The sequence below is a fragment of the Mustela nivalis genome (genome assembly GCF_964662115.1).
Source record: "Mustela nivalis genome assembly, chromosome: 14".
In the NCBI taxonomy this organism is placed as follows: Eukaryota; Metazoa; Chordata; class Mammalia; order Carnivora; family Mustelidae; genus Mustela; species Mustela nivalis.
In genome coordinates, this window is record NC_139033.1 from 12124156 (window position 1) to 12145671 (window position 21516).

Consider the following 21516-nt stretch of genomic DNA (forward strand, 5'->3'; position numbering starts at 1 on the left):
TTATTTATTTATTTGACAGACGGAGATCACAAGTAGGCAGAGAAGCAGGCAGAGAGAGAGTAGGAAGCAGGCTCCCCGCTGAGCAGAGAGCCCGACTCGGGGCTCGATCCCAGGATCTGGGATCATGACCTGAGCAGAAGGCAGAGGCTTTAACCCACTGAGCCACCCAGGCGCCCCGAACACAAGCATTATCTTAAAACCTGGTAAAGAATGTAAGCCATGGTACTTAAACTATGTTACATCATTATGTCCAAAATAAATTCTGATGGGGGCTCCTGACTGGCTCAGTTGGTAGAGCATGTCTTCTTGATCATCAGGTCGTGAGTTCAAGTCCCTGGTGGATGTAGAGATTACTAAAAAAAACTAAATAAACTTAAAAATGAATAAATGAATGAATACTGATGGTTAAAATCAGCATTACTTAGAAAAGGCCTTAAAAAAATAATTTTATAGGGCGCCTGGATGGCTCCGTGGGTTAAGCCGCTGCCTTTGGCTCGGGTCATGATCTCGGGGTCCTGGGATGGAGTCCCGCATCGGGCTCTCTGCTCAGCAGGGGGCCTGCTTCCCTTCCTCTCTCTCTGCCTACTTGTGATCTCTCTGTCAAATAAATAAATAAATTCTTTAAAAAAAATTTTTATAGGGGCGCCTGGGTGGCTCAGTGGGTTAAGCCTCTACCTTCGGCTCAGGTCATGATCCCAGGGGCCTGGGATCGTGTCCCGAATAGGGCTCTCTGCTCAGCAGGGAGCCTGCTTCTCCTCATCTCTCTCTCTGTCTGTCTCTGCCTATTTGTGATCTCTCTCTCTGTCAAATAAATAAATAAAATCTTTAAAAAAAAATTTTATAGAGAGAGAGCACACGCATGTTGGGGGTAGGAGAGGGATGAAGGGGCAGAGGAATAGAGAATCTTAAACAGATTTCACACAAGCACAGAGCCTGACCCAGGACTCAATCTCACGACCCTGAGATTAAGACCTGAGCCGAAACTAAGAGTTGGATGCTTAACCTACTGTGTGACCCAGGTGCCCCAGAGACAAGGCCTTTTTATGAACTGGTTATATGTAGGGGAAAAAACATCTACTGTGACAAATTCTACCAGCTATTCAAGTCTTTTCTAAGGAATAACTATATATAAGGCAGAAATTACCTCCTAAATACCACTATTGTTTTTTATTTTAAATGGCTCCTAGGAAAAGCAAGCTGTAATAGAATTAACCTAAATTACTGAAACATTTAACTATGACTCAAACATTTCCATTATGTTTCCAATTTGACTCACAGATTTTTATAGTCAGGCAGAGTGAATGAAATTCCTCACTCGAGAAGCCCACTTGCCTACTTTTCTCCAGGCCTCAGAGTGAGCTGGGAACGAATATCAGAAACTGCTATAATACACCAAAGTTTGCTCCCAGTCCATTTTTTGGGAGTATTACCCATGAGAAGACTCCTCTTTCAAAAATGCAAATGTTAAAAAAAAAAAAAAAGAGCAAATGTAATACTTTTTTTTTTTAAGATTTTATTTATTTATTTGACAGAGATAAATCACAAGCAGGCAGAGAGGCGGGGAGGGGGGTGCGGGGAAAGCAGGCTCCCTTCTGAGTGGAGTCTTACATGGGGCTCAATCCCAGGACCCTGAGATCATGACCTGAGCCAAAGGCAGAGGCTTATTAACCCACTGAGCCACCCAGGCACCCCAAAGAGCAAATGTAATACTCTTATTCAAAATGTTTCAATAGGGGCGCCTGGGTGGCGAACGTCACAAAGAGAAGAACAATGAAAAGAGGACCAAAGAGATCTCAAACTTGGTTGAGCTGAATGAGGCAACAGTGGCTGTTAGTGAAATTCTACATTTAGACTATCACCAAAAAAAGTCCCACATACGCTAGCAGAGATTGGAGGTATAGCGGAAAGAGCACATGCAAGAGCAGGGCTTTAGCTGGTAAGGCAATGAAGGTTGCCAAAGAAGTGTCCTTAGACTATCAGAGCAGAAAAGCGTCTAGAATATCAACCAGACTCCACTAACATAACAGCATTTAAGTCTGGGCACCAACGAAAACCATCAAGATGGTAAAGGGTTTGAAAATAATTACATGGGGCACCTGGGTGGCTCAGTGAGTTAAAGCCTCTGCCTTCAGCTCAGGTCATGATCCTAAGGTCCTGGGATCGAGCCCCACATCGGGCTCTCTGCTCAGCAAGGAGCCTGCTTCCCCCTCCCTCTCTCTGCCTGCTTGTGATCTCTGTCAAATAAATAAAATCTTAAAAAAAAAAAAAGAAAATAATTACATGAACAGCTCAAAGAGCTAAAACTAACTTGGAAATTAAAATTTTAGCATGGGGCGCCTGGGTGGCTCAGATGGTTGAGAGTCTGCCCTCAGCTCAGGTCATGATCTCCAGGTCCTGGGATTAAGCCCCGAGTTGGGCTCCCAGCCCAGCAGGGAATCTGCTTCTCCCTCTCCTTCTGCCTCTCTCTCAAATAAATAAATACAATCTTTTAAAAAAAATAATAAAATTTTAGCATACACTACACTGTTAGCACTCGAATCACAACTGCCTCATTCGACCAGACAAGCTGCTGCTGCTCCAGCTGCTAGTCGTTTAAGCTCCCCTCTGATTCTAAAAGGGCCATGAGTTTACCTTCCTTCACGTACCTCACAGGCTATCATGGCAGGAAGACTCAAACTTCTGTGTGACTAAAAAAGTGAAAAACTAACATACACAACAGATGACTTTATTTGAGCTCATAATGAGGAGTATTTTATATCAAAATGGACTAAAAATGGCATAGCTTGTCCCGAAGAGCCAAGTTTCCAGTGGCTGGAGGTGTAAGGTAACTGCTCAAGAGACGCTGCAGAAGCAGCCCATCACTAAGTAGGCTTACAGCACACAGTACCCAGCATACCCACCAGCACTTTTCTCAGTACTACAAAAGCAAAGTCTGCTTTTAAAAGGTGAAACCTGTTCCTCAATCCCCTCATCCAAATAGATACCAGCTGTTAACATCTTCTGTCCTAAGCATTTCTCTATGGATAACACGTACTAAAACTTCACTGACATAGAAATCACAAACCTTTTACATTAATATATACTCATGCTTTTTAAACGGCTGCATAGTGCTAACACCCTCTAAAATTTGGGGAATGCTTGCTTATTCCATACCAAGCACTTCCATAAGGGCTTTATGGGTTACTAACAACCTTCACAATTCTAAGAAAGGTGTGATTATATTCATTCCCAGTTTACAGATGTGAAAAGTGAGGCACACAGAGCAAACTTGCTCAAGGTCACAGCACTTATAGCAACACTACATACTAAATCAGTCACCATTTTCATGGCCATCTGGGCATTTATTTTTCCTATTACACTGTTACGCTAAACATCTTTGCATACTGAGATTAATTCCAGAGGACAGATTCATAGAAGCAAAATTTTCCCCAAAACATACTCCCACCAAATTTATTTCCTGCCATTTCTTCATTCTCAATCTTGTATTTTCCTGAGCATTGGAATACTTTATTTTTCAAAATTCTTTTATCTTCAAGATCAAAGTTATTTTACATTTTTACATAGTCAAATTTGGTGCTCTTGGAAGTTCTGTATCACACTTAGGAAACAGGTTCCCGATACAACACGGCTTCTTCTAATTTCCAAAATCTTAATCAGAGTGACATGGATAAAGATGGTACTTACTGGTACTGTGACTACCTCTGAGTCATGGGGCATAGGGAGGAGGTAATTACAGGAAATCAGGAAATGCCAGCCCCAGGAGATTTAGGTGAGGCTTCAAGATCAACTAGTCCATCGTGTGATCTGATGGTCAGAGGAGACCTGCCTGAGTTCCTTGTTTCCGAGGTTCTTAAAGTTTTAACAACGTTGAATGATGAATGAAGGGACCTAGGTCTCAAAACTCTCTGCTTCTAATACATCTGGACTGATTTCTGTAAGACTATTTGCTCTTCTGCTTATGTACAAGTTCTTAAGATTAAGAACTTAAGGGGCACCTGGGTGGCTCAGTGGGTTAAGCCGCTGCCTTTGGCTCAGGTCATGATCTCAGGGTCCTGGGATCGAGCCCCGCATCGGGCTCTGCTCGGCAGGGAGCCTGCTTCCTCCTCTCTCTCTCTGCCTGCCTCTCTGCCTACTTGTGATCTCTCTCTGTCAAATAAATAAATAAAATCTTAAAAAAAAAAAAAAGATTAAGAACTTAACATCTCTGATTCTGAAACAGACCTATGACTTACAGGAACACCTGGGATAATGATTTCTACACTATCTGGACGCAGAGGCTCAGACCTATACCTCCAGCTAGCTCCGTTCTTCTCACTGCAAAACAACTCCATATGGGGGAAAGTCAAGACAGCAAACCTGCTCCCCACCTTATTTGGTCATACATTTTTGCTTCTACTTCTCTGATCCATGTTTATCATTTTGGAGCATTTGGGTTTTTTTTTTCTTTTTTCAGGGGGTGTGGTAAGTAATGTCTACTACTCCCAACATGGGGGCTTAAACTCATGATTCCAAGATAAAGAGTCTTTATCAACTGAGCTGAACCAGTCAGGCAACCCATGTTTATCATTTTAGAAACAAGAAAAACCTATTTAACAATGTTCCAGCAATACTATGTAAATTGCTTAACAATATTTAACTTAATTACACCACTTAATTGTACTTCTCCCCTTCCTCAGGTTTATTGAGAGCAACATATAACACCGTATAAGCTTAAGGTGTGTAACAATGATCTGATATATGTATAAACCGCAAAATGATTACTACAATTAGTTAATATCCATCAGCTCACAGTTACAATTTTTTTCCTTGTGATACAAGCTTTTAGCAACTTTCAAATATACAATATAGTATTGTTAACCAAAGTCCATCATGCTTGACATTACATCTCCTGAGTATCTGTCTTATAACTAGAATTCTGTACCTTCTGGCCACCTGCACCCAATTCCCTCTCCTGGATGTCCCTGGCAAACACCAATCTGATCTCTAAGAGTTTTTTTTTTTTTTTTTTTTTTTTAAAGATTCTACATGTAAGTGGGATCACACAATATGTGTCTTTCTCTTATTTCACTTAACATCTTCAAGGTTCATCCATGTTGCAAATGACGTGACAACCTTTTTTATGGCTGAGAAATATTCCACTGCACATATATAACACATTTCTTCACCCATTCATCCATCAACAGACATTTAGGTTGTTTCCATGTCTTGCCTATTGTAAATAGCACTACAAGTAACATGGGGATACAGATATTTCTTTGGGATAGTGATTTCTTTTCCTTCAGATATATATACCCAGAAATGGAATTGCTGGATCATACGGAGTATGTACTCTTATAAAAACCAAATAGCTAGATACTGACATGAATTTCTGGGAAGAAGGACAAATGAACCCACCTTGAAATTGCATCCAAGATTTTAATGTGTCTTTGGAGGAGAGAATTCATCAATTCTCAAAGGGACTGTAATCTAGAAATGATTAAGGACTACTGCACTAGAGGGGCGCCTAGTTGGCTCAGAGGGTTAAGCCTCTGCTTTTGGCTCAGGTCATGATCTCAGGGTCCTGGGATTGAGCCCCATGTCAGACTCTCTGCTTAGCAAGGAGCCTGCTTCCCCACCCCACCACCTGCTTATGATCTCTGTCAAATAAATAAATAAAATCTTAAAAAAATAAAAATAAAAATAAAAAGAATTACTGCACTAGAGCTCCGTTTCCCAAAGTGTGGTCCACCTGGGAGCCTGACAGAAGTGCCAAACAATCAGATCCTATTCCAGACCTACAGAAGTAAAATCTGGACAGTAACAAAACCCCCTTCCCCATGAAGTCAGGGAAACACTGCTGTAAGCAGGCTGGCCAGATTTGAAGGCCTATTTTATCTGTTTTTAAAAGAGTATTCAAGGGGGTCCCTGGATGGCTCAGCAAATTAATGGTCTAACTCTTGATTTCAGCTTGGTCATGATCCCAGAGTCCTCAGATGGAGCCCCAAGTCAGGCTTTGCGCTTGGCATGAAGTCTGCTTGAGATTTTCTCCCTCTCCCAGTGCCCCCTGCTCAAGTAGGTGCACACCCCCATGCTCTCTCTCTTAAATAAATAAAAATAAAAACTTTAAAAGAGCCCACAAGATAAGAATGATCTTTACATTTTTAAGGGCTTAATAAATATGTATGTACACATACATATTTTTCTACAGAGACTAGAGCCCACAGAGCCTCAAATATTTACTAAAAGGCTCTGTGTACGTACACACACACACACACACAGAGTTTGCAAACCTCTCTGCTCTATAGAACAGAACTAGTATCTTGGGTATTTGTTTTAGGGTTTAGGGAGCTTGACAGTTATGGATTAAAGTGTCTGCTGACTGTTCAGACTGCTCCAATACTTTTCTTCCTAAAAGCAAAAGTACACCTGGACTCATGGCCCCAGTTAACAAATGATAAGGCCATGTTATCAGAATCAGACATCTTTTAGAGCCAGAAAGCTCCTTTAAAAAAAAGTCTACTCTAACTACTCAATTCTGCAGAGGTTAAGCTGTCCAGTATCATATAGAATTAGAATAATAATCCGGGTTCTTCAGTCAATCAGTCACCTTTGTATTTTATAACTTTGTCTTTCCTTTCTCTCAACTGCTTGGAAACACCGCTCCACAGGTTACTAATTTCCATTATTGCAAGATGACTATCAAAAGTGAAACTTTGGGGCACCTGGGTGGCTCTGTGGGTTCAACCTCTGCCTTCGCCTCAGGTCATGATCTCAGGGTCCCAGGATGGAGCCCTGCATCACATCAGGCTCTCTGCTCAGCAGGAAGCCTGCTTCCCTCCCCCCTCCCCTCTGCCTGCCTCTTTGCCTCCTTGTGATCTCTGTCAAGTAAATAAACAAAATCTTAAAAAAAAAAAAAGTAAAACTTTTCTTCCTTAAATAGTTGCCAAGTTTAAGAATTAGTCTTTTTATCGACTAAATCCCAAAACTGCTGGCTCTACTTACTGCACATTTACTTTTCATTTTAGAAAAAACAAAAAAAAACTCTTTAGAAGCTAAAGCAAATGCAATTTTATGTTAAGACTGTCATTTCTGGGGCGCCTGGGTGGCTCAGTGGTTAAGCCTCTGCCTTCGGCTCAGGTCATGATTTCGGGGTCCTGGGATCGAGTCCCGCATCGGGATCTCTGCTCAGCAGGGAGCCTGCTTCCCTCTCTCTCTGCCTGCCTCTTCATCTGCTTGTGATATCTCTCTGTCAAATAAATAAATAAAATCTTTAAAAGAAAAAAAAAAAAAAGACTGTCGTTTCTGTCACTTACATAATCTTAAGATAGGATTTGCTGTAAAGTATACTTAACTATAGGACAGAAATCATCTAAGCATACGTCTATCTTTGTACTTAATCACCAACTCCAGCTTAACATACATAAAGTTTGATTTAAACAATCCCAAACACAATGGCCTTGAGAGTTAATAAATAACCCCCCTAGGCATACACTGGAACCCCCAAATTTCTGAAGTGATGACTTTTAGAACTACCATACTTGACTTTAATAAGATCATAAGATAATCCAGAAAACTTAAAAATATGGATGTTCATTTCTCATAAAATTATACCTGATTTTACTAATTTTGGTTTCTATCCATCCAAATATTTTCCTGGCATTAATACAAAAGTACTGTGGCTTCAGACAAAAACGTAGGTAACTATTTTTGTATTTTTACTTGCCAAAGCAGTTTTATTTGGCTCCTATATTCTAGGTTTACACAGCATTTGCTATGCATGCTTACACAATGTCTCCTTGGAAAGGTTATTAGCTGGTATGGCAGTACCTGAAATTTAACTTCCTTAATCCCTACATCTCCCCCTCAAAAAACCTCTTGGTTCAGCCTAGCCTTCAGAAAATTCCGCAAAACTACTCTATAGATATCCAAAAGCTAACAAAACTCCCTTAAACTTAATTTCATTAATTTAAATGAAAATATAAACGTCACCACATCTAAAAGCACAGATTGGGGGCGCCTCAATGGCTTGTGGGTTAAAGCCTCTGCCTTCAGCTCAGGTCATGATCCCAGGGTCCTAGGATCGAGCCCCAAATTGGGCTCTCTGCTTAGCAGGGAGCCTGCTTCCTCCTCTCTCTCTCTGCCTGACTCTCTGCCTACTTGTGATCTCTGTCTGTCAAATAAATAAAATCTTAAAAAATAAATAAATAAAAGCACAGATTGTGCTATTTATCCCTCCAGGCTATGTAGAGACTGGTTGCCAAGAAATAATTTAGACCTATTCTTAAAATTCGTTTCTATGGTTCACAGAACTGAATTATTGGGCTAAATGCCAAATGGCAGAGTCCATCAGGTTACTAATCCTGATAAAAACAGATGTTAAAAACCCTCAACATGTACAATTTTAATGTTTTATTAAATAAATGCTTATTTATCTGGCTCAGGTTAAGCAGTTACAGTATGTTTTTCTAAAAAGGTTCCATATATCCTTGCACATGTTTTAGGATTATGTGTTACCCAATTCAGTGACCCAATAGTTCTAGTAATTCAGCATAATTATCATTTCTAATTTGGATATAAATATACAACCACCATGAAAAGTCACCAAATAGACCAAACAACAATATATTGACAACCCAAAAATTAAATTGTCATCTGGCTTCAACATGACAAGAGCCATCTACAAAAGCCACAGTTAACATCAGACTTCATGATAAAAGACTATGCTTACCCCCCTATGATCAGAAACAAGACAAGAATGTCTGCTCTTGCCACTTCTATTCAATAGTCTACTGGGAATTCTATCAAGGGCAATTAACATGATCTTATTTATAAAAAATCTTAAGAAGGACTCTTGAAGAACTAGTAAGATTCCAGCAAGATTGCAAGGTTTAAGATCAACAGACAAAAATCAATTGTATTTCTTTCTTTCTTTCTTTTTTTTTAAAAGATTTTATTATTTATTCGACAGAGAGAGATCACAAATAGGCACAGAGGCAGGTAGAGAGAGAGAGAGTGAGGAGGAAGCAGGCTCCCCGCTGAGCAGAGAGCCCAATGCGGGACTCGATCCCAGGACCCTGAGATCATGACCTGAGCCGAAGGCAGCGGCTTAACCCACTGAGCCACCCAGGTGCCCCTCAATTGTATTTCTATACACCAGCAAAGAATAATCTAAAAATGAAAGAGAAAACAAACCCAATTACACATAGCTCCCAAACAAAAACAAAGTACTTATGAATAAACAAGAGAAATACAAGACTTGTACACTGTAAACAACAGAAGGCTAAAACAAAAGACCTACACTGAAAAAATAAAAGACTTAAATGGAAAGATACCCTACATGATCAGCCAAGTGGCATTTTCTTACACTGAAGATTTAATGGTGTTGATGGCCATATTCCCCCAAATGATCTATACAATCAACATTACTCTTATCAAGATCCCACTTTTTTTTTGTTTTGGAGAAATTAGCAAGCTAATCTTAAAATTTATACGGAAATGCAGAGGACCCAATATAATCTAAAGCATAAAGAGAAACAACAAAGTAGAGAGGACATAAACACAATGACGTCAACACTTACTAAACAAACCAAGACCGTGTGGGTGTTGGCCCAAGGATAGACACACAGATCAATGGAATAATAGTCCATTTGTAGTGGAAAATGTGGTCAATTGATTTTTGACAAGGGAGCCAGGACAATTCAATGAGTAAGTCTTTTCAACAAATGGTGCTCAGACAACTGGAAGGAAGCCCAACCCCTACACACCTCACACCACATATAAAAACCTTCATGACTGGGTGCCTGCGTGGCTCAGTTGGTTGAGCGACTGCCTTTGGCTCAGGTCATGATCCCGGACTTCCAGGATCTCGTCCCGCATTGGGCTCCCAGCTCCTTGGGGAGTCCGCTTCTCCCTGTGACTTTCTCCCCTCTCATGCTCTCTCTCACTCATTCTCTCTCAAATAAATAAAATCTTTAAAAAACAAAACCAAACCAAAACAAAAAAACCTTCGTGACCTTAGATAAGGCAACAGTACCTTAGGATATCAAAAGCACAAGCAACAAAAGAAAAAAAGCTGACAAATGGGACTTGATCAAAATCAAAAATGTTTATGCTACAAAGGACACCAAGAAATTAAAAAAGAAAACCTACAGTACGGGAAACATTCTTGGAAACCATATCTGATATAGGATATGTAAAAAAAAAACAAAGAACAACAATAACAAAAAACCCTTACATATCACTAAGAAGACAAATAACCCAATTTAAATGGATAAGGATTTGAAAAGACATTTCTCCAAAGACAACACACTAACAGAAAATAGTACAAGATGCTCATTAGGAAATTAGGGAAGATAACACTTAGTGGCTAAAATTAGAAAATAAAGACAGTAACAAGCATCAGTGAGAATGTGGAGAAACTGGAACTTGAATGTTGCTGTTGGAAATGGAAAATAATGCAACTACTTCACATAAGTCGCTCAAAATGTTAAACATAGAGTAGTCATATGCTCCAGCAATTCCATGGCTAAGGGTGTACCTAAGAAAGTAAAAGTGTATGTTTACACATAACTTGTACACGAATACTCACAGTAGCATTATTCATCAAGGCCAAAAGGGGAAAACAACCCAAATATTGGTAAACTGATGAGTAGATAAATATAATGTGCTACACCCAAATAATGGGATATTCAGCCAAAAAAGCAATGAGATACATTATACACATGAATGAAATATGTGACCGATGCTGCATGGATGAATTCTGAAAAATAATATGCCAAGTGAAGAAGGCAGTCTCAAAAGGTCATATACTGTATGGTCCCATTTATAGTCAATATTCAGAAAAATTGTGGCTGCTGGGGCCTAGGGGCAAGAGGCAGGGGGAATGACTGCTAATAGGTAGAGGGTTTCTTTTTTTAGGGGATGAAAATGTTCTGAAATAAGATAGTGATCATGACTACCTAACTCTGAATATACTATAAACCTCTCAGTTGTACACTTCAAGAGAGTAAATGTTAAGATATGTGAATTATATCTCAATAAAGTTGCTTAAAAAAAATTGTGACCTGCGCATCTAACAAATAAAAATATAACTGAAAGACCTGCTATGTGTACACTAAGTAAACAGTACATTCTCTAGCAAATGAGCTACAGTTGAAGACAGAAGCAGTAAGTCACAAAGACTCCATTTCCTCAACTGTCAAGTGTGAAGCACAGCACACATACACAGAGTGTGCTCCTCAGGTGAAGAACCAAACATTTGTAACCAGTCACGGTATCTGCTGCACACTCCAAGTTTAGCTATTATTGTATGTGTGCATATAGACTTCCACTTATCTGCTCTGCACAGAAGCTGCACAATAACCATGTTTCTATTAGCTGAACCTACCACATACTTCTTTATTATTCAGTAAGACTGTCACATCCCCAGCAAGAAGATTATGATGGTCAGTGTGACAGCTCTGCCCTTAAGGAGCTCACTGCCTACTGGTAGGACAACAGTATTTAACAACATGTTTGCATCTATCTAAAACTAGATACCACCTCTGTTCTGCATTCCTCACAATGGTCAAAATTCAAGAGTAGTATACAAGAGCCCAATGTGCAAGCATTGCACATGCTTTTAGCAATTCGTGTCCAGTGGGGAGACTAGGAAGGAAAAAGTGCTGCTATTAGTACTGCTTGCACTCCCCACAAAGGTTTCCAAAAGAGGTGAAAGCAGAATGGGTCTAAATGTGTTTATTGCTTAAAATAGTTACTAGTAAGTCTATTCACGCAAGAGGAGGGATTTAAACTCATCTTTCAATATTAAAATGATTGTTTTTTGAACAGTAAAAGAAAGGGCGTAGTTGCCAGAAGCCAAAGAAGGGGGAAAAGGGAAAATGGGAAGAGGTGGTCAGTTTGAGAAAACAAAGGGTTCTGGAGATGGATGGATGATGGTCTGGAGATGATCACACAATAATGTGAATGTGCTTAATGCCACGGGACTGTACACTTAAAAACAGTCAAAATGGTAAACTTTATACTCTGTGTATTTCACTACACCATATGCAAATAAGGGTACTCCAGGAGACTGGAAATCTTAGGTCACACACACGGATCCAATCATAAAATTTGTCCTTCCTAAGCCATCAAACATATATAAACATGGGGCGCCTGGGTGGCTCAGTGGGTTAAAGCCTCTGCCTTCGGCTCGGGTCATGATCCCAGGGTCCTGGGATCAAGCCCTGCATCGGGCTCTCTGTACAGCAGGGATGTGTTACTATCTCTCTGCCTGCTTCTCTGCCTACTTGTGATCTCTGTCTGTCAAATAAATAAATAAAATCTTAAAAAAATATATATATACACACAAACATACAAAACATTACATTATAGGAAACAGCATTTCACAATGGGCAAGAACAGTCAGGTAGATTAGGGCTATAAACAAAGCTTTGTCCCTGTGAGATCTGGGCACTGGGCAAATTAATAAATTACAAAGTTTGCTTATAACTTCCCCAAAAAGATCAAGAGAGTTCGGTGGTACTGAAAACTGAAAACAGAAGCCTGCATGGCTGGAGCATAGAGAAAGGCATGAGATGAAATCACAGAAGCGAGGAGGAGCCTTATGAAGCAAGGTCTTTTAGGTGAAAAGCATTTTATATTTCAGGTGCAATCAGGAAGCCACTGAAGAATTTTGGCAGATAAGTAAACAACAGGATCTTTAGGAAACTGCTCTGGCTGCTACGTGGAGAAAAGACTGGAAGAGACAAAGGAATCCAGAGCACAGTAAGGACACAAGGACAGTCCCAGTATGAGCTAGTAACTGAGAAAACAGAAATTCACAAATTTGGGTTTGGGGTTTGTTTTCGAGACAAATGGTCTTAGAGACAGATAATGAGAAGGAAGGACCAAGATGACTCCCAAGCTTCTCTCAAGCTAATTAGGTGGTCAGAATGACCTACTGACATAGGAAAGCCTGGAGAAGACAGATCAAAAGAGTAGCTGGCCTTTATCTCTTCAAAAGGGAAGACGCCTCCAGGGTCAAGGTTACAGCTCCCTCAGACGCTGTTTACCACTGCCATCTACTAATACAAACTCAGGACAAACGCTTAGATGGTAATTTCTCTAAAAAAATTTTTTTAAAGATTTTATTTATTTATTTGACAGACAGAGATCACAAGTAGGCAGACAGGCAGGCAGAGAGAAAGGGGGAAGCAGACTCCCCGCTGAGCAGAGAGCCCGACGGACATGGGGCTCGATCCCAGGACGCTGGGATCATGACCTGAGCCGAAGGCAGAGCCCTTAACCCACAGAGCCACCCAGGCGCCCCTTCTCTAACTTTTCATACAGACTCAATACACTGAAGTAGCCCAACTAGCATAAAAATTCTTAAAATATTTTTATATGTGAGGCTGAAGAGTATATATTACCAGATTAGGCTGGAGAAATGGAAAACACACGAAGTCAAATGGAATCTCACACACAAATTCAGGTGACATTATCAGCCTCTGCACCTCTCACATACATACTTCTGGGAAGACAAACCACCTACCTCTGAGGTTTCTTCCTCAACTACCAGCACCTTCACCATCCAGTCACCTAAACCAGAAAACCTGCCAATGGCTTCAATTCTACATCCCAAGCCCCGTCTGCTCCATAAAACCATCTGTTATTAAAACCTGGCACTCTGCATTGAAATTTGAGACTCACCTGTCAAACTACAAAGGCCATAATTTCATGCCCAAGGGAGATTCAATTATTTTGGGATGCGACCTGGTAAAAACTTTAAAGAGCACCCCCAGATGATTCTGATGTGTACCTCTGCTTAAGAACCACTATTCATACACTCAAAATCCTTCCGTCGTTATTCTTAATGCTACTGCTCTCATTATCTCTTGCTTCATCACCTTTGGCCTAGACCATCAAATGACCTAGCTCTAGCCTTTCCCTTTCTGACCTATTTTCACAGTCAGAATTCCCTAATTCTTATTTTTGCTATAAAATGCACTGTGACAAATGGTAAAAACGGAATAAGGTTTGCCTCTGAATGAGATCAGACGAGTTTTGTATCTATTTCCTGATTCTGATAATTGTACTGAACTTGTACTAAGAGAATGCCCTTCATTTTATAAATACTCAAGTATTTAGGATTAAAGAAGCATTATGCCTGTGATGTACTCTCAAATAGTTCAGATAAAAATGTATGAATGTATAGATACTGACTGCAAGAGGGTAACACACATGATAAAACGTTAACACTTTGAGAATCTGGATAAAAGGTACATGGGAACTGTTACTATTCTTATGATATTCTTATGTCAAAGTTAGTTTAAAAAATGGATTTTTTAAAAATAATACAATCCTGTAAATATATATTTAAGATTTTATTTGACAGAAAAAAGAACCAGAGTGAGCACAAGCATGGGGAGTGGGAGAGGGAGAAACAGGCTCCCCACTGAGCAGAGAGCCTACCTCGGGGTCCGAACATATGACCCTGGGATCATGACCTGAGCCAAAGGCAGACACTTAACTGAGCCACTCAGGCGCCCCTGCATTTTTTCATCCTTATGATTTTAATAATCATTTTCTTTTCTTTAGCTTACTTACAGTACATAAAACATAAATGTACAGAATATGTCTTAACTATGTTCTGTAAAAGGTCAACAGTAGGGGCACCTGGATGGCTCAGTGGGTTATGCTCTGCCTTTGGCTCAGGTCATGATCTCAGGATCCTGAGATGGAGCCCCACATCAGGCTCTCTGCTCAGCAGGGGGCCAGCTTCCCCACTCCCCTTCTCTGCCTGCCTGTGATCTTCCTGTCAAATAAATAAATAAATTAAATCCTTAAAAAAAAAAAAAAAAAAAGGTCAACAGTAGTCTACTAGTAGTTCAGTTTTGGGGAAGTCATAAGTTACACATGGATTCCTGAGTGCCCCAAGTCCTGCACTGTTCAAGGGTCAACTGGTAAGTATTTGGAGCTCAGTGAGCTGTGAAAAACCATGACAATGTGAATGATCTGATATGATAACTCTTCAGCAAAAACACTAGACTGTTCTTACAGTTTCTGTGCATTCAGGCCTACCTAAAAAGATGGCACTGATCTTGAGCAATAAAGATACAAAACTCCTTTAAGATCTGTGGAGAGCTCTGGCCCTGCATTTAATTCACAAACTCTTTGAAAGTCTGAAGCTGAGACTCCTGGCTCTGTGTTATGTTATGTAGAAGTATTTTAAAGCAAACCTTTTCAGAGCCAGGAAATTACCCTTGACCATCTACTTAATTTGATAGTTACAAGTATGACTAAACATTTGTGTCAAGAATCAAAACGGGGGAAAAAAAACCCCAAAAAACTATGTATCCTTTAACTAGTATTCCTTTTTTTTTTTTTTTTTAAAGATTTTTATTTATTTGACAGAGAGGGAGACAGCGAGAGAGGGAACAAGCAGGGGGAGTGAGAGAAGTAGGCTTCCCACTGAGCATGGTACACGATGCAGGACTCTATCCCAGGGCTTTGGGATTATGACTGGAAACGGAGGCAGACACTTAACGACTGAGTCATACAGGTGCCCCTTAACTAGTATTCTAAATTGCTCACTACAACTAATTGTCAAATAGAGATTAAGTTCATTATTTCACTAGTGCTAGTGTACTACCATGGACCAAAAGTAGTAGGTACAATAGTTCAAAACACTTTTTGTTTTAAACAAATTTTATCAACACAAGGGGAGGTGCCAAACACCTAGAAATATATAGAAAACTTGATTTGTTTGGAAGACACCAAAACCTATTAATATAATTGATACACAGAAGCATAATTTTTAAAATACTTAAGTATGAGCTTTGAGAAGAGGACTGCATTCAGATACACAATCAAGAATAAAATAGAATAGAATAAACAGAACAAAGTAAAATTAAAAAATGAGAAATTCAACTCACCAGCAATTTCTACAATATCACCAGGAACTATGTCTTTAGCTTTAATCCGCTGGACACTCTTTCTGTCCTGTCGGTATACTTTGCCCATTTCAGGCTCATATTCCTTAAGGGCTTCGATTGCATTCTCAGCATTTCTTTCCTATAAAAAAAAGATGATGGTCAACACACACCTGCCGTTGCAAATTAGTATTTTAGACCAAGAAATCAAATTTTAGAGTTCTAAACTTTAGGAAAAAGACACAAAAGATACACACTGATAGTTATAAACAATTCACATACGATGATAAACACTAGGCTCTTACAATTTTGTGCTAAGAAATGAAGAATTAAGCACCCTAACAGGCCTAAACAGGGAATAAAATCCTAATAGAAAAAGCAGTTACAGAATCTGTTGTCCCCAAGCCCACTGTGTAACACTGCTTTCACCTCGAGCCACAGCCACAGCACTGAAAATTGATCCTGTCGCACATGAAAGGTGATGGTCTGGGGCTGGACTGCCTAGTTCACTCCAGGCTTTTCCACTTGACTATGTGATTAGGCAGGAGTTACACAACACACCGGTTTGGTACCTACAAAACCTGGACACCAATGCTACTACCTCAAGGGCTATGAGGATTTACAAACTATTTACACTAGGTTTCAGCACATGATACATACTATGAGTGATGAATTAAGAAAATCAAGTTACATCTCACAAATTCTAGGAAATCTTTCTGCAGTAAGTCAAGACTAATAAATGGGTGGAATCTCATCAGAGAACTGCCAGTCCTGGAATGCCTGGGTAGCTGAGTCATTTGAAATGTCCAACTTTTTTTTAAAGATTCATTTATTTTTAGAGAGAGTACGCACATGCAAATGTATGGGTGGCAAGGGCAGACGGAGAGGGAAAGAACCTAAAGCAGCAGATGAATGCAGAGCCCCAGGTGGGGCTAGAACTCATGACCCTGAGATCATGACCTGAGCTGAAGCCAAGAGTCAGACACTTAATTGACTGAGCCCCCCAGGTGCCCCAAGCAGCTGACCCTTGAGTTCGGCTCAGGTCATGATCCCAGGGCTGTGAAACTGCACCAAGTTGGGCTCTGCACTGAGCATGGGTCCTGATTAGGTTTCCCTCTATCCCTTTCCACCTCCCCGCTAAAGAAAACAAAAAAACCCTGCCAGTCCCATAACATATATATTATATTTACTACAATACTGTATGTGAACATGTCAAATCCTAGTCACAAATAGCTTTTCTTTCCAAATTTTGAGATGAAAGATGTAGAAATCAACATGTTTAAAAAAAAAAAAAAAAAAGGCAATAGAAAAGTTCCTTTAAGAAAAAAAAAAAAAAAAGGGGGGGGAAAGAAAAAGAAAAGTAGCACATGTGCCAAATTTGTCTTCCCTCCTTTCAGAGAGTAAGCAATTAGAAGTCAAGGAACAAATCTACACGGTGCATGCCCAGGAGACATCACTCAATGCACAAAGGATTAATTTCTCTCACTTCTCATTTTTTGCCCTCTGATATAAAGCTCAATTTAACCTTTACCTGGGTAGAATTTGCGCAATACTACATGATTTCATTTTTTAAAAATTATTTATTTATTTATTTGACAGAGAGAGAGAGAGAGAGAGAGAGAGAGATGACAAGCAGGCAGAGAGAGAGGAGGAAGCAGGCTCCCTGCTGAGCACAGAGCCTGATGCGGGGCTCGATCCCAGGACCCTGAGATCATGACCTGAGCCGAAGGCAGTGGCTTAACCCACTGAGCCACCCAGGCGCCCCATGATTTCATTTTTTAAAAAAAGATTTTTATTTATTTGAGACAGAGCAAGAGAAAGAGGACAAGCAGGGTAGAGGGGCAGAAGGAAAGGGAGAAGCAGACTCTCCGCTTAGCAGGAAGCCCAATGCAGCGCTCAATCTCAGGACTCAGAGAACACAATCTCAGATAAAGGCAGATATTTAACTGAGACACCCAGGCATCCCTGTGATCTCATTTTTTACCTTAGTGTAAGACTTATGGTCTGTCGCAAAAAAAATCCCAAAACCTGCTTAAGGTGAAATTAGAGGACTTAAAACTGAAAGCTAATAGTGTAAGTCTCACTTTAAATGTTTACATCCCTGAAAAAAGTATAGAATATTTTAAAATTGGAAACCTCATGATAAAAATAATTTCAACCCCATATCGGATCTGCTTGAAGAATACCTGTATAACAGGTATTAACAGAAATACTAGGGGCGCCTGCATGGCTCAGTGGGTTAAGGCCTCTGCCTTTGGCTCAGGTCATGGTCCCAGGGTCGTGGGATCGAGCCCCGAGTCGGGCTCTCTGCTCCGCAGGGCGCCTGCTTCCTCCCCTCTCTCTGCTGCCTCTCTGCCTACTTGTGATCTCTCTCTCTCTGTCAAATAAATAAAATCTTAAAAAAAAAAAAAACTAGAATATTTAATTCTGATTAAATGCCATTGCTATAAGGTCCTTATGTTCAAATGCTACTGATACTGTAAAAGAATAAATTCTCAGCACTGCTGATACTTGATTAGTCAAACTTGAAACCACTTTTTTCATAGGACTACCTCTCCCATTTGTTACTTGTAGCAGTTTTAATTCCTTTTCTCCCTCTTCAAGGTCATGTCAGGTAGAGTTTAACTAGACTGCTCAAGGTTAAGAAATATCCCAGGAGCACTGTATTTTACTTCTCAAAATTAGCAAAAGTATATTCAAATTAGAAGCATGAAAGAGAAATTATCTCAGACCCCAAGGACAAAAATGCCAATTAAAATTACTTTAAAAGTCTTCCCCTCAAAAGATCAAAAGGAACATTTAGAAAGTAGGAGTGGGAAAGGGAAACAAATGATCACATATTCAAATAGGTTATATCAAGTGCTCACTTCAGCAGCATATATACTAAAATTAGAACAATTTTCGGCTTCTGTGATTCTCGGTGACAATCACTTGTCACCTTCTTTAATGACACTGGTCAGCAGCATGTGCCCCCCCACCTCCAATTACTACCTTATGCTATACTTATAATTTCCCTTCCAGAAGGCAGTAACTCTTTAGTATTGCTCACACCATTCTGTATACCACGTAAATGAAATTAAGACATAAGAATGTTGTTTTTTAAATGAAAATAAATATAGAAGTCCTGTGAATGGGGCACCTAGGTGGCTCAGTGGGTTGAAGCCTCCGCCTTCAGCTCAGATCATAATCCCAGGGTCCTGGGATTGAGCCCGGCATCGCATTGGGCTCTCTGCTCAGCGGGGAGCCTGCTTCCTCCTCTCTCTCTGCCTGCCTCTCTGCCTGCTTGTGATCTCTGTCTGTCAAATAAATAAATAAATAAATAAAAGTCCTATGAAAACTGCTATAAGTTTTTACTTTAGAATTTGGATCAGCCTGGGTCTGGATTCAAGTCCCAGATACTCTGTACTACCTATATGGCCTTTAAGAAGTCAGTTGAACCTCTGAACCTCAAGGTCACACCTGTCAAGTGGGAATATCATTTGCCTGAAAAGATCACTGTAACAGTGAAATGGGAATGTACATAAAGTATCTACCTTGTAACTAGCATAAATTATTTAATAGGAAAACATACATTACTACTTGAGAAGGACAATCAAATGCTCCATTATTGTCTCTCTTACCTATACTATTGACAAGAGGATTACTTCTACTTAAACAATTTTAGAAAAAATAAAGAGAAATATAGCACAATAAAATGTTCTTCTAAGACCATATTTCTTTCCTCTTCCTTTTTTCTTCTTTTTTTAATATTTTATTTATTTGACAGTCAGAGACCACAAGCAGGCAGAGAGGCAGGCTGGGGGAGTGGGGGGGGGGGATGCAGGCTCCCTGCTGAGCAGAGTCCTACACGGGGCTCAATCCCAGGACCCTGAGATCATGACCCGAGCCAAAGGCAGAGGCTTAACCCACTGAGCCACCCAGGCGCCCCGGCCTTCATGTTTATTAGTAAGATCAGAAGTTTACAATCTTTAAAAAAAGATTTATTTATTTACTTTAGAAAGAGAGAGTGCAAGTGTGTGTGTGGTGAGGGTTAAAGGCAGAGGGAGAAGAAGAACCGCGAGCAGATTCCCTGCTGAGTGGGGAGCCTGATATGGGGCTGGATCTCACGACCTGGGCCAATATCAAGAGTTGACTCCTTAAATGACTGAGCCACCCAGGCTCCCCATAAGTTTACAATTCTAATAGGACTAAGTATGCTTATAAAATGTTTCCACTTTAAGAATGTAGATGCAGGGCGCCTGGGTGGCTCAGTGGGTTAAGCCGCTGCCTTCGGCTCAGGTCATGATCTCAGGGTCCTGGGATCGAGTCCTCTGCTCTGCTCAGCAGGGAGCCTGCTTCCTCGGCTCTCTCTGCCTGCCTCTCTGCCTACTTGTGTTCTCTCTCTGTCAAATAAATAAATAAAATCTTAAAAAAAAAAAAAATGTAGATGCACTCTATTTTAGTCCTCAAAGGGGTGATTATACCATATTTAAGTATCAATACTCAAGATGAATCTGAAGTGTTAGTCTCCATCTGTTAAAATATATATATATTAAAAAAAAATCATGGGGTGCCTGGGTGGCTCAGTGGGTTATTGCCTATGGCTTGGGCCATGATCTCAGGGTCCTGGGATCAAACCCCGAACCCCACATTGAGCTCTCTGTTCAGCAGGGAGCCTGTTTCCTCCTCTCTCTCTGCCTGCCTCTCCGCCTACTTGTGATATCTGTCAAATAAATAAATAAAATCTTAGGGGAAAAAAAAAAACCAGATCAATAGTCCTAGGAAAGTAAAAAAGTTAAAGTCCTCTAAACTAGATATATACAGAATAGCAATTACATGAAGGGGGGTGGGTAGGAATCTTATGCTTCTGTACACTGGCTTTCATTCTGTGAGTCAGAAAGTCCTGGGCAACAGAAGGAAAACAGCCAGGGGTATGCTATTAAGGGAAAACAATTTTTACAGCTAAATAAATAAATAAATATTTTAAAAAATCCAAGGAGAATAAAAATGACATCAAATTTATGAAAACTTTTCACAGGAAGCAACTAGGAAATATAAAGACAGATACTGGTTTTCTAATGTCCTGGTTTTCCTCAAATAGCTTCTCTCATCCATTATTCTTAACTCTATGCTACCATGAAGGATGAGCAATTTTAGCAGTATAATCATGCAGAAGAGGTCTAAAACGTTGCCATTAAATAAACAGACAAAATAAAAACCACATGTAGATTTTTCAACGATATTTCTAGTCAATATATCGGGAGGAAAAACAGATTAAGGCAATTTAAATCACTTATATAAACTGCTAAGCTCTAGCGCCGCAGAATTTTTGCTTACCTGCCATACACCCACAATTGCATTGGCCACTAATATAAGTAAAATTACAAAGGGTTCTACAAAGGCTGTTATTGTTTCTTCACCTTCTTCAAACCAAGCCAAAACCTAAAAAAGAAATGGCATGTGTTAGAACTGTAATGTGTTTTTAGGCTTAGTGCCACCTGACAACAAAAGTGGTGGGCACTAAAGGAACTGCAATACACAAACTCTTCTTACCATCTCTAGAAACAAATGGTGGCAAAATGTAATGACACCAACAACCAGTTTATTATGTCCCTTGTTCAGAGTAATTCTTGAGAATCAAAATTAG

At 40.0% G+C, this 21516-nt stretch overlaps 1 protein-coding gene and 1 long non-coding RNA gene across 3 annotated transcripts in view; both read right to left on the bottom strand.

Moving 5' to 3' along the window:
* ATP2A2 (ATPase sarcoplasmic/endoplasmic reticulum Ca2+ transporting 2) overlaps nucleotides 1-21516 on the bottom strand; it is a 58639-nt gene that overhangs the window by 29482 nt on the left and 7641 nt on the right. For both annotated transcript variants that reach the window (XM_082698379.1, XM_082698378.1), the window contains exons 4-5: nucleotides 21207-21311; nucleotides 15894-16032 (exon numbers count right to left, since the gene is read on the bottom strand). In XM_082698379.1, coding sequence (XP_082554505.1) covers nucleotides 15894-16032; nucleotides 21207-21311 — 244 coding nt within the window. The remainder of the gene's footprint in view (nucleotides 1-15893; nucleotides 16033-21206; nucleotides 21312-21516) is intronic.
* On the bottom strand, nucleotides 6827-8601 carry LOC309847803. Its single transcript, XR_014302635.1, has 2 exons — nucleotides 7274-8601; nucleotides 6827-7059 (listed from the first exon to the last, which is right to left on the bottom strand). It is a non-coding gene; the product is annotated as an uncharacterized lncRNA (long non-coding RNA).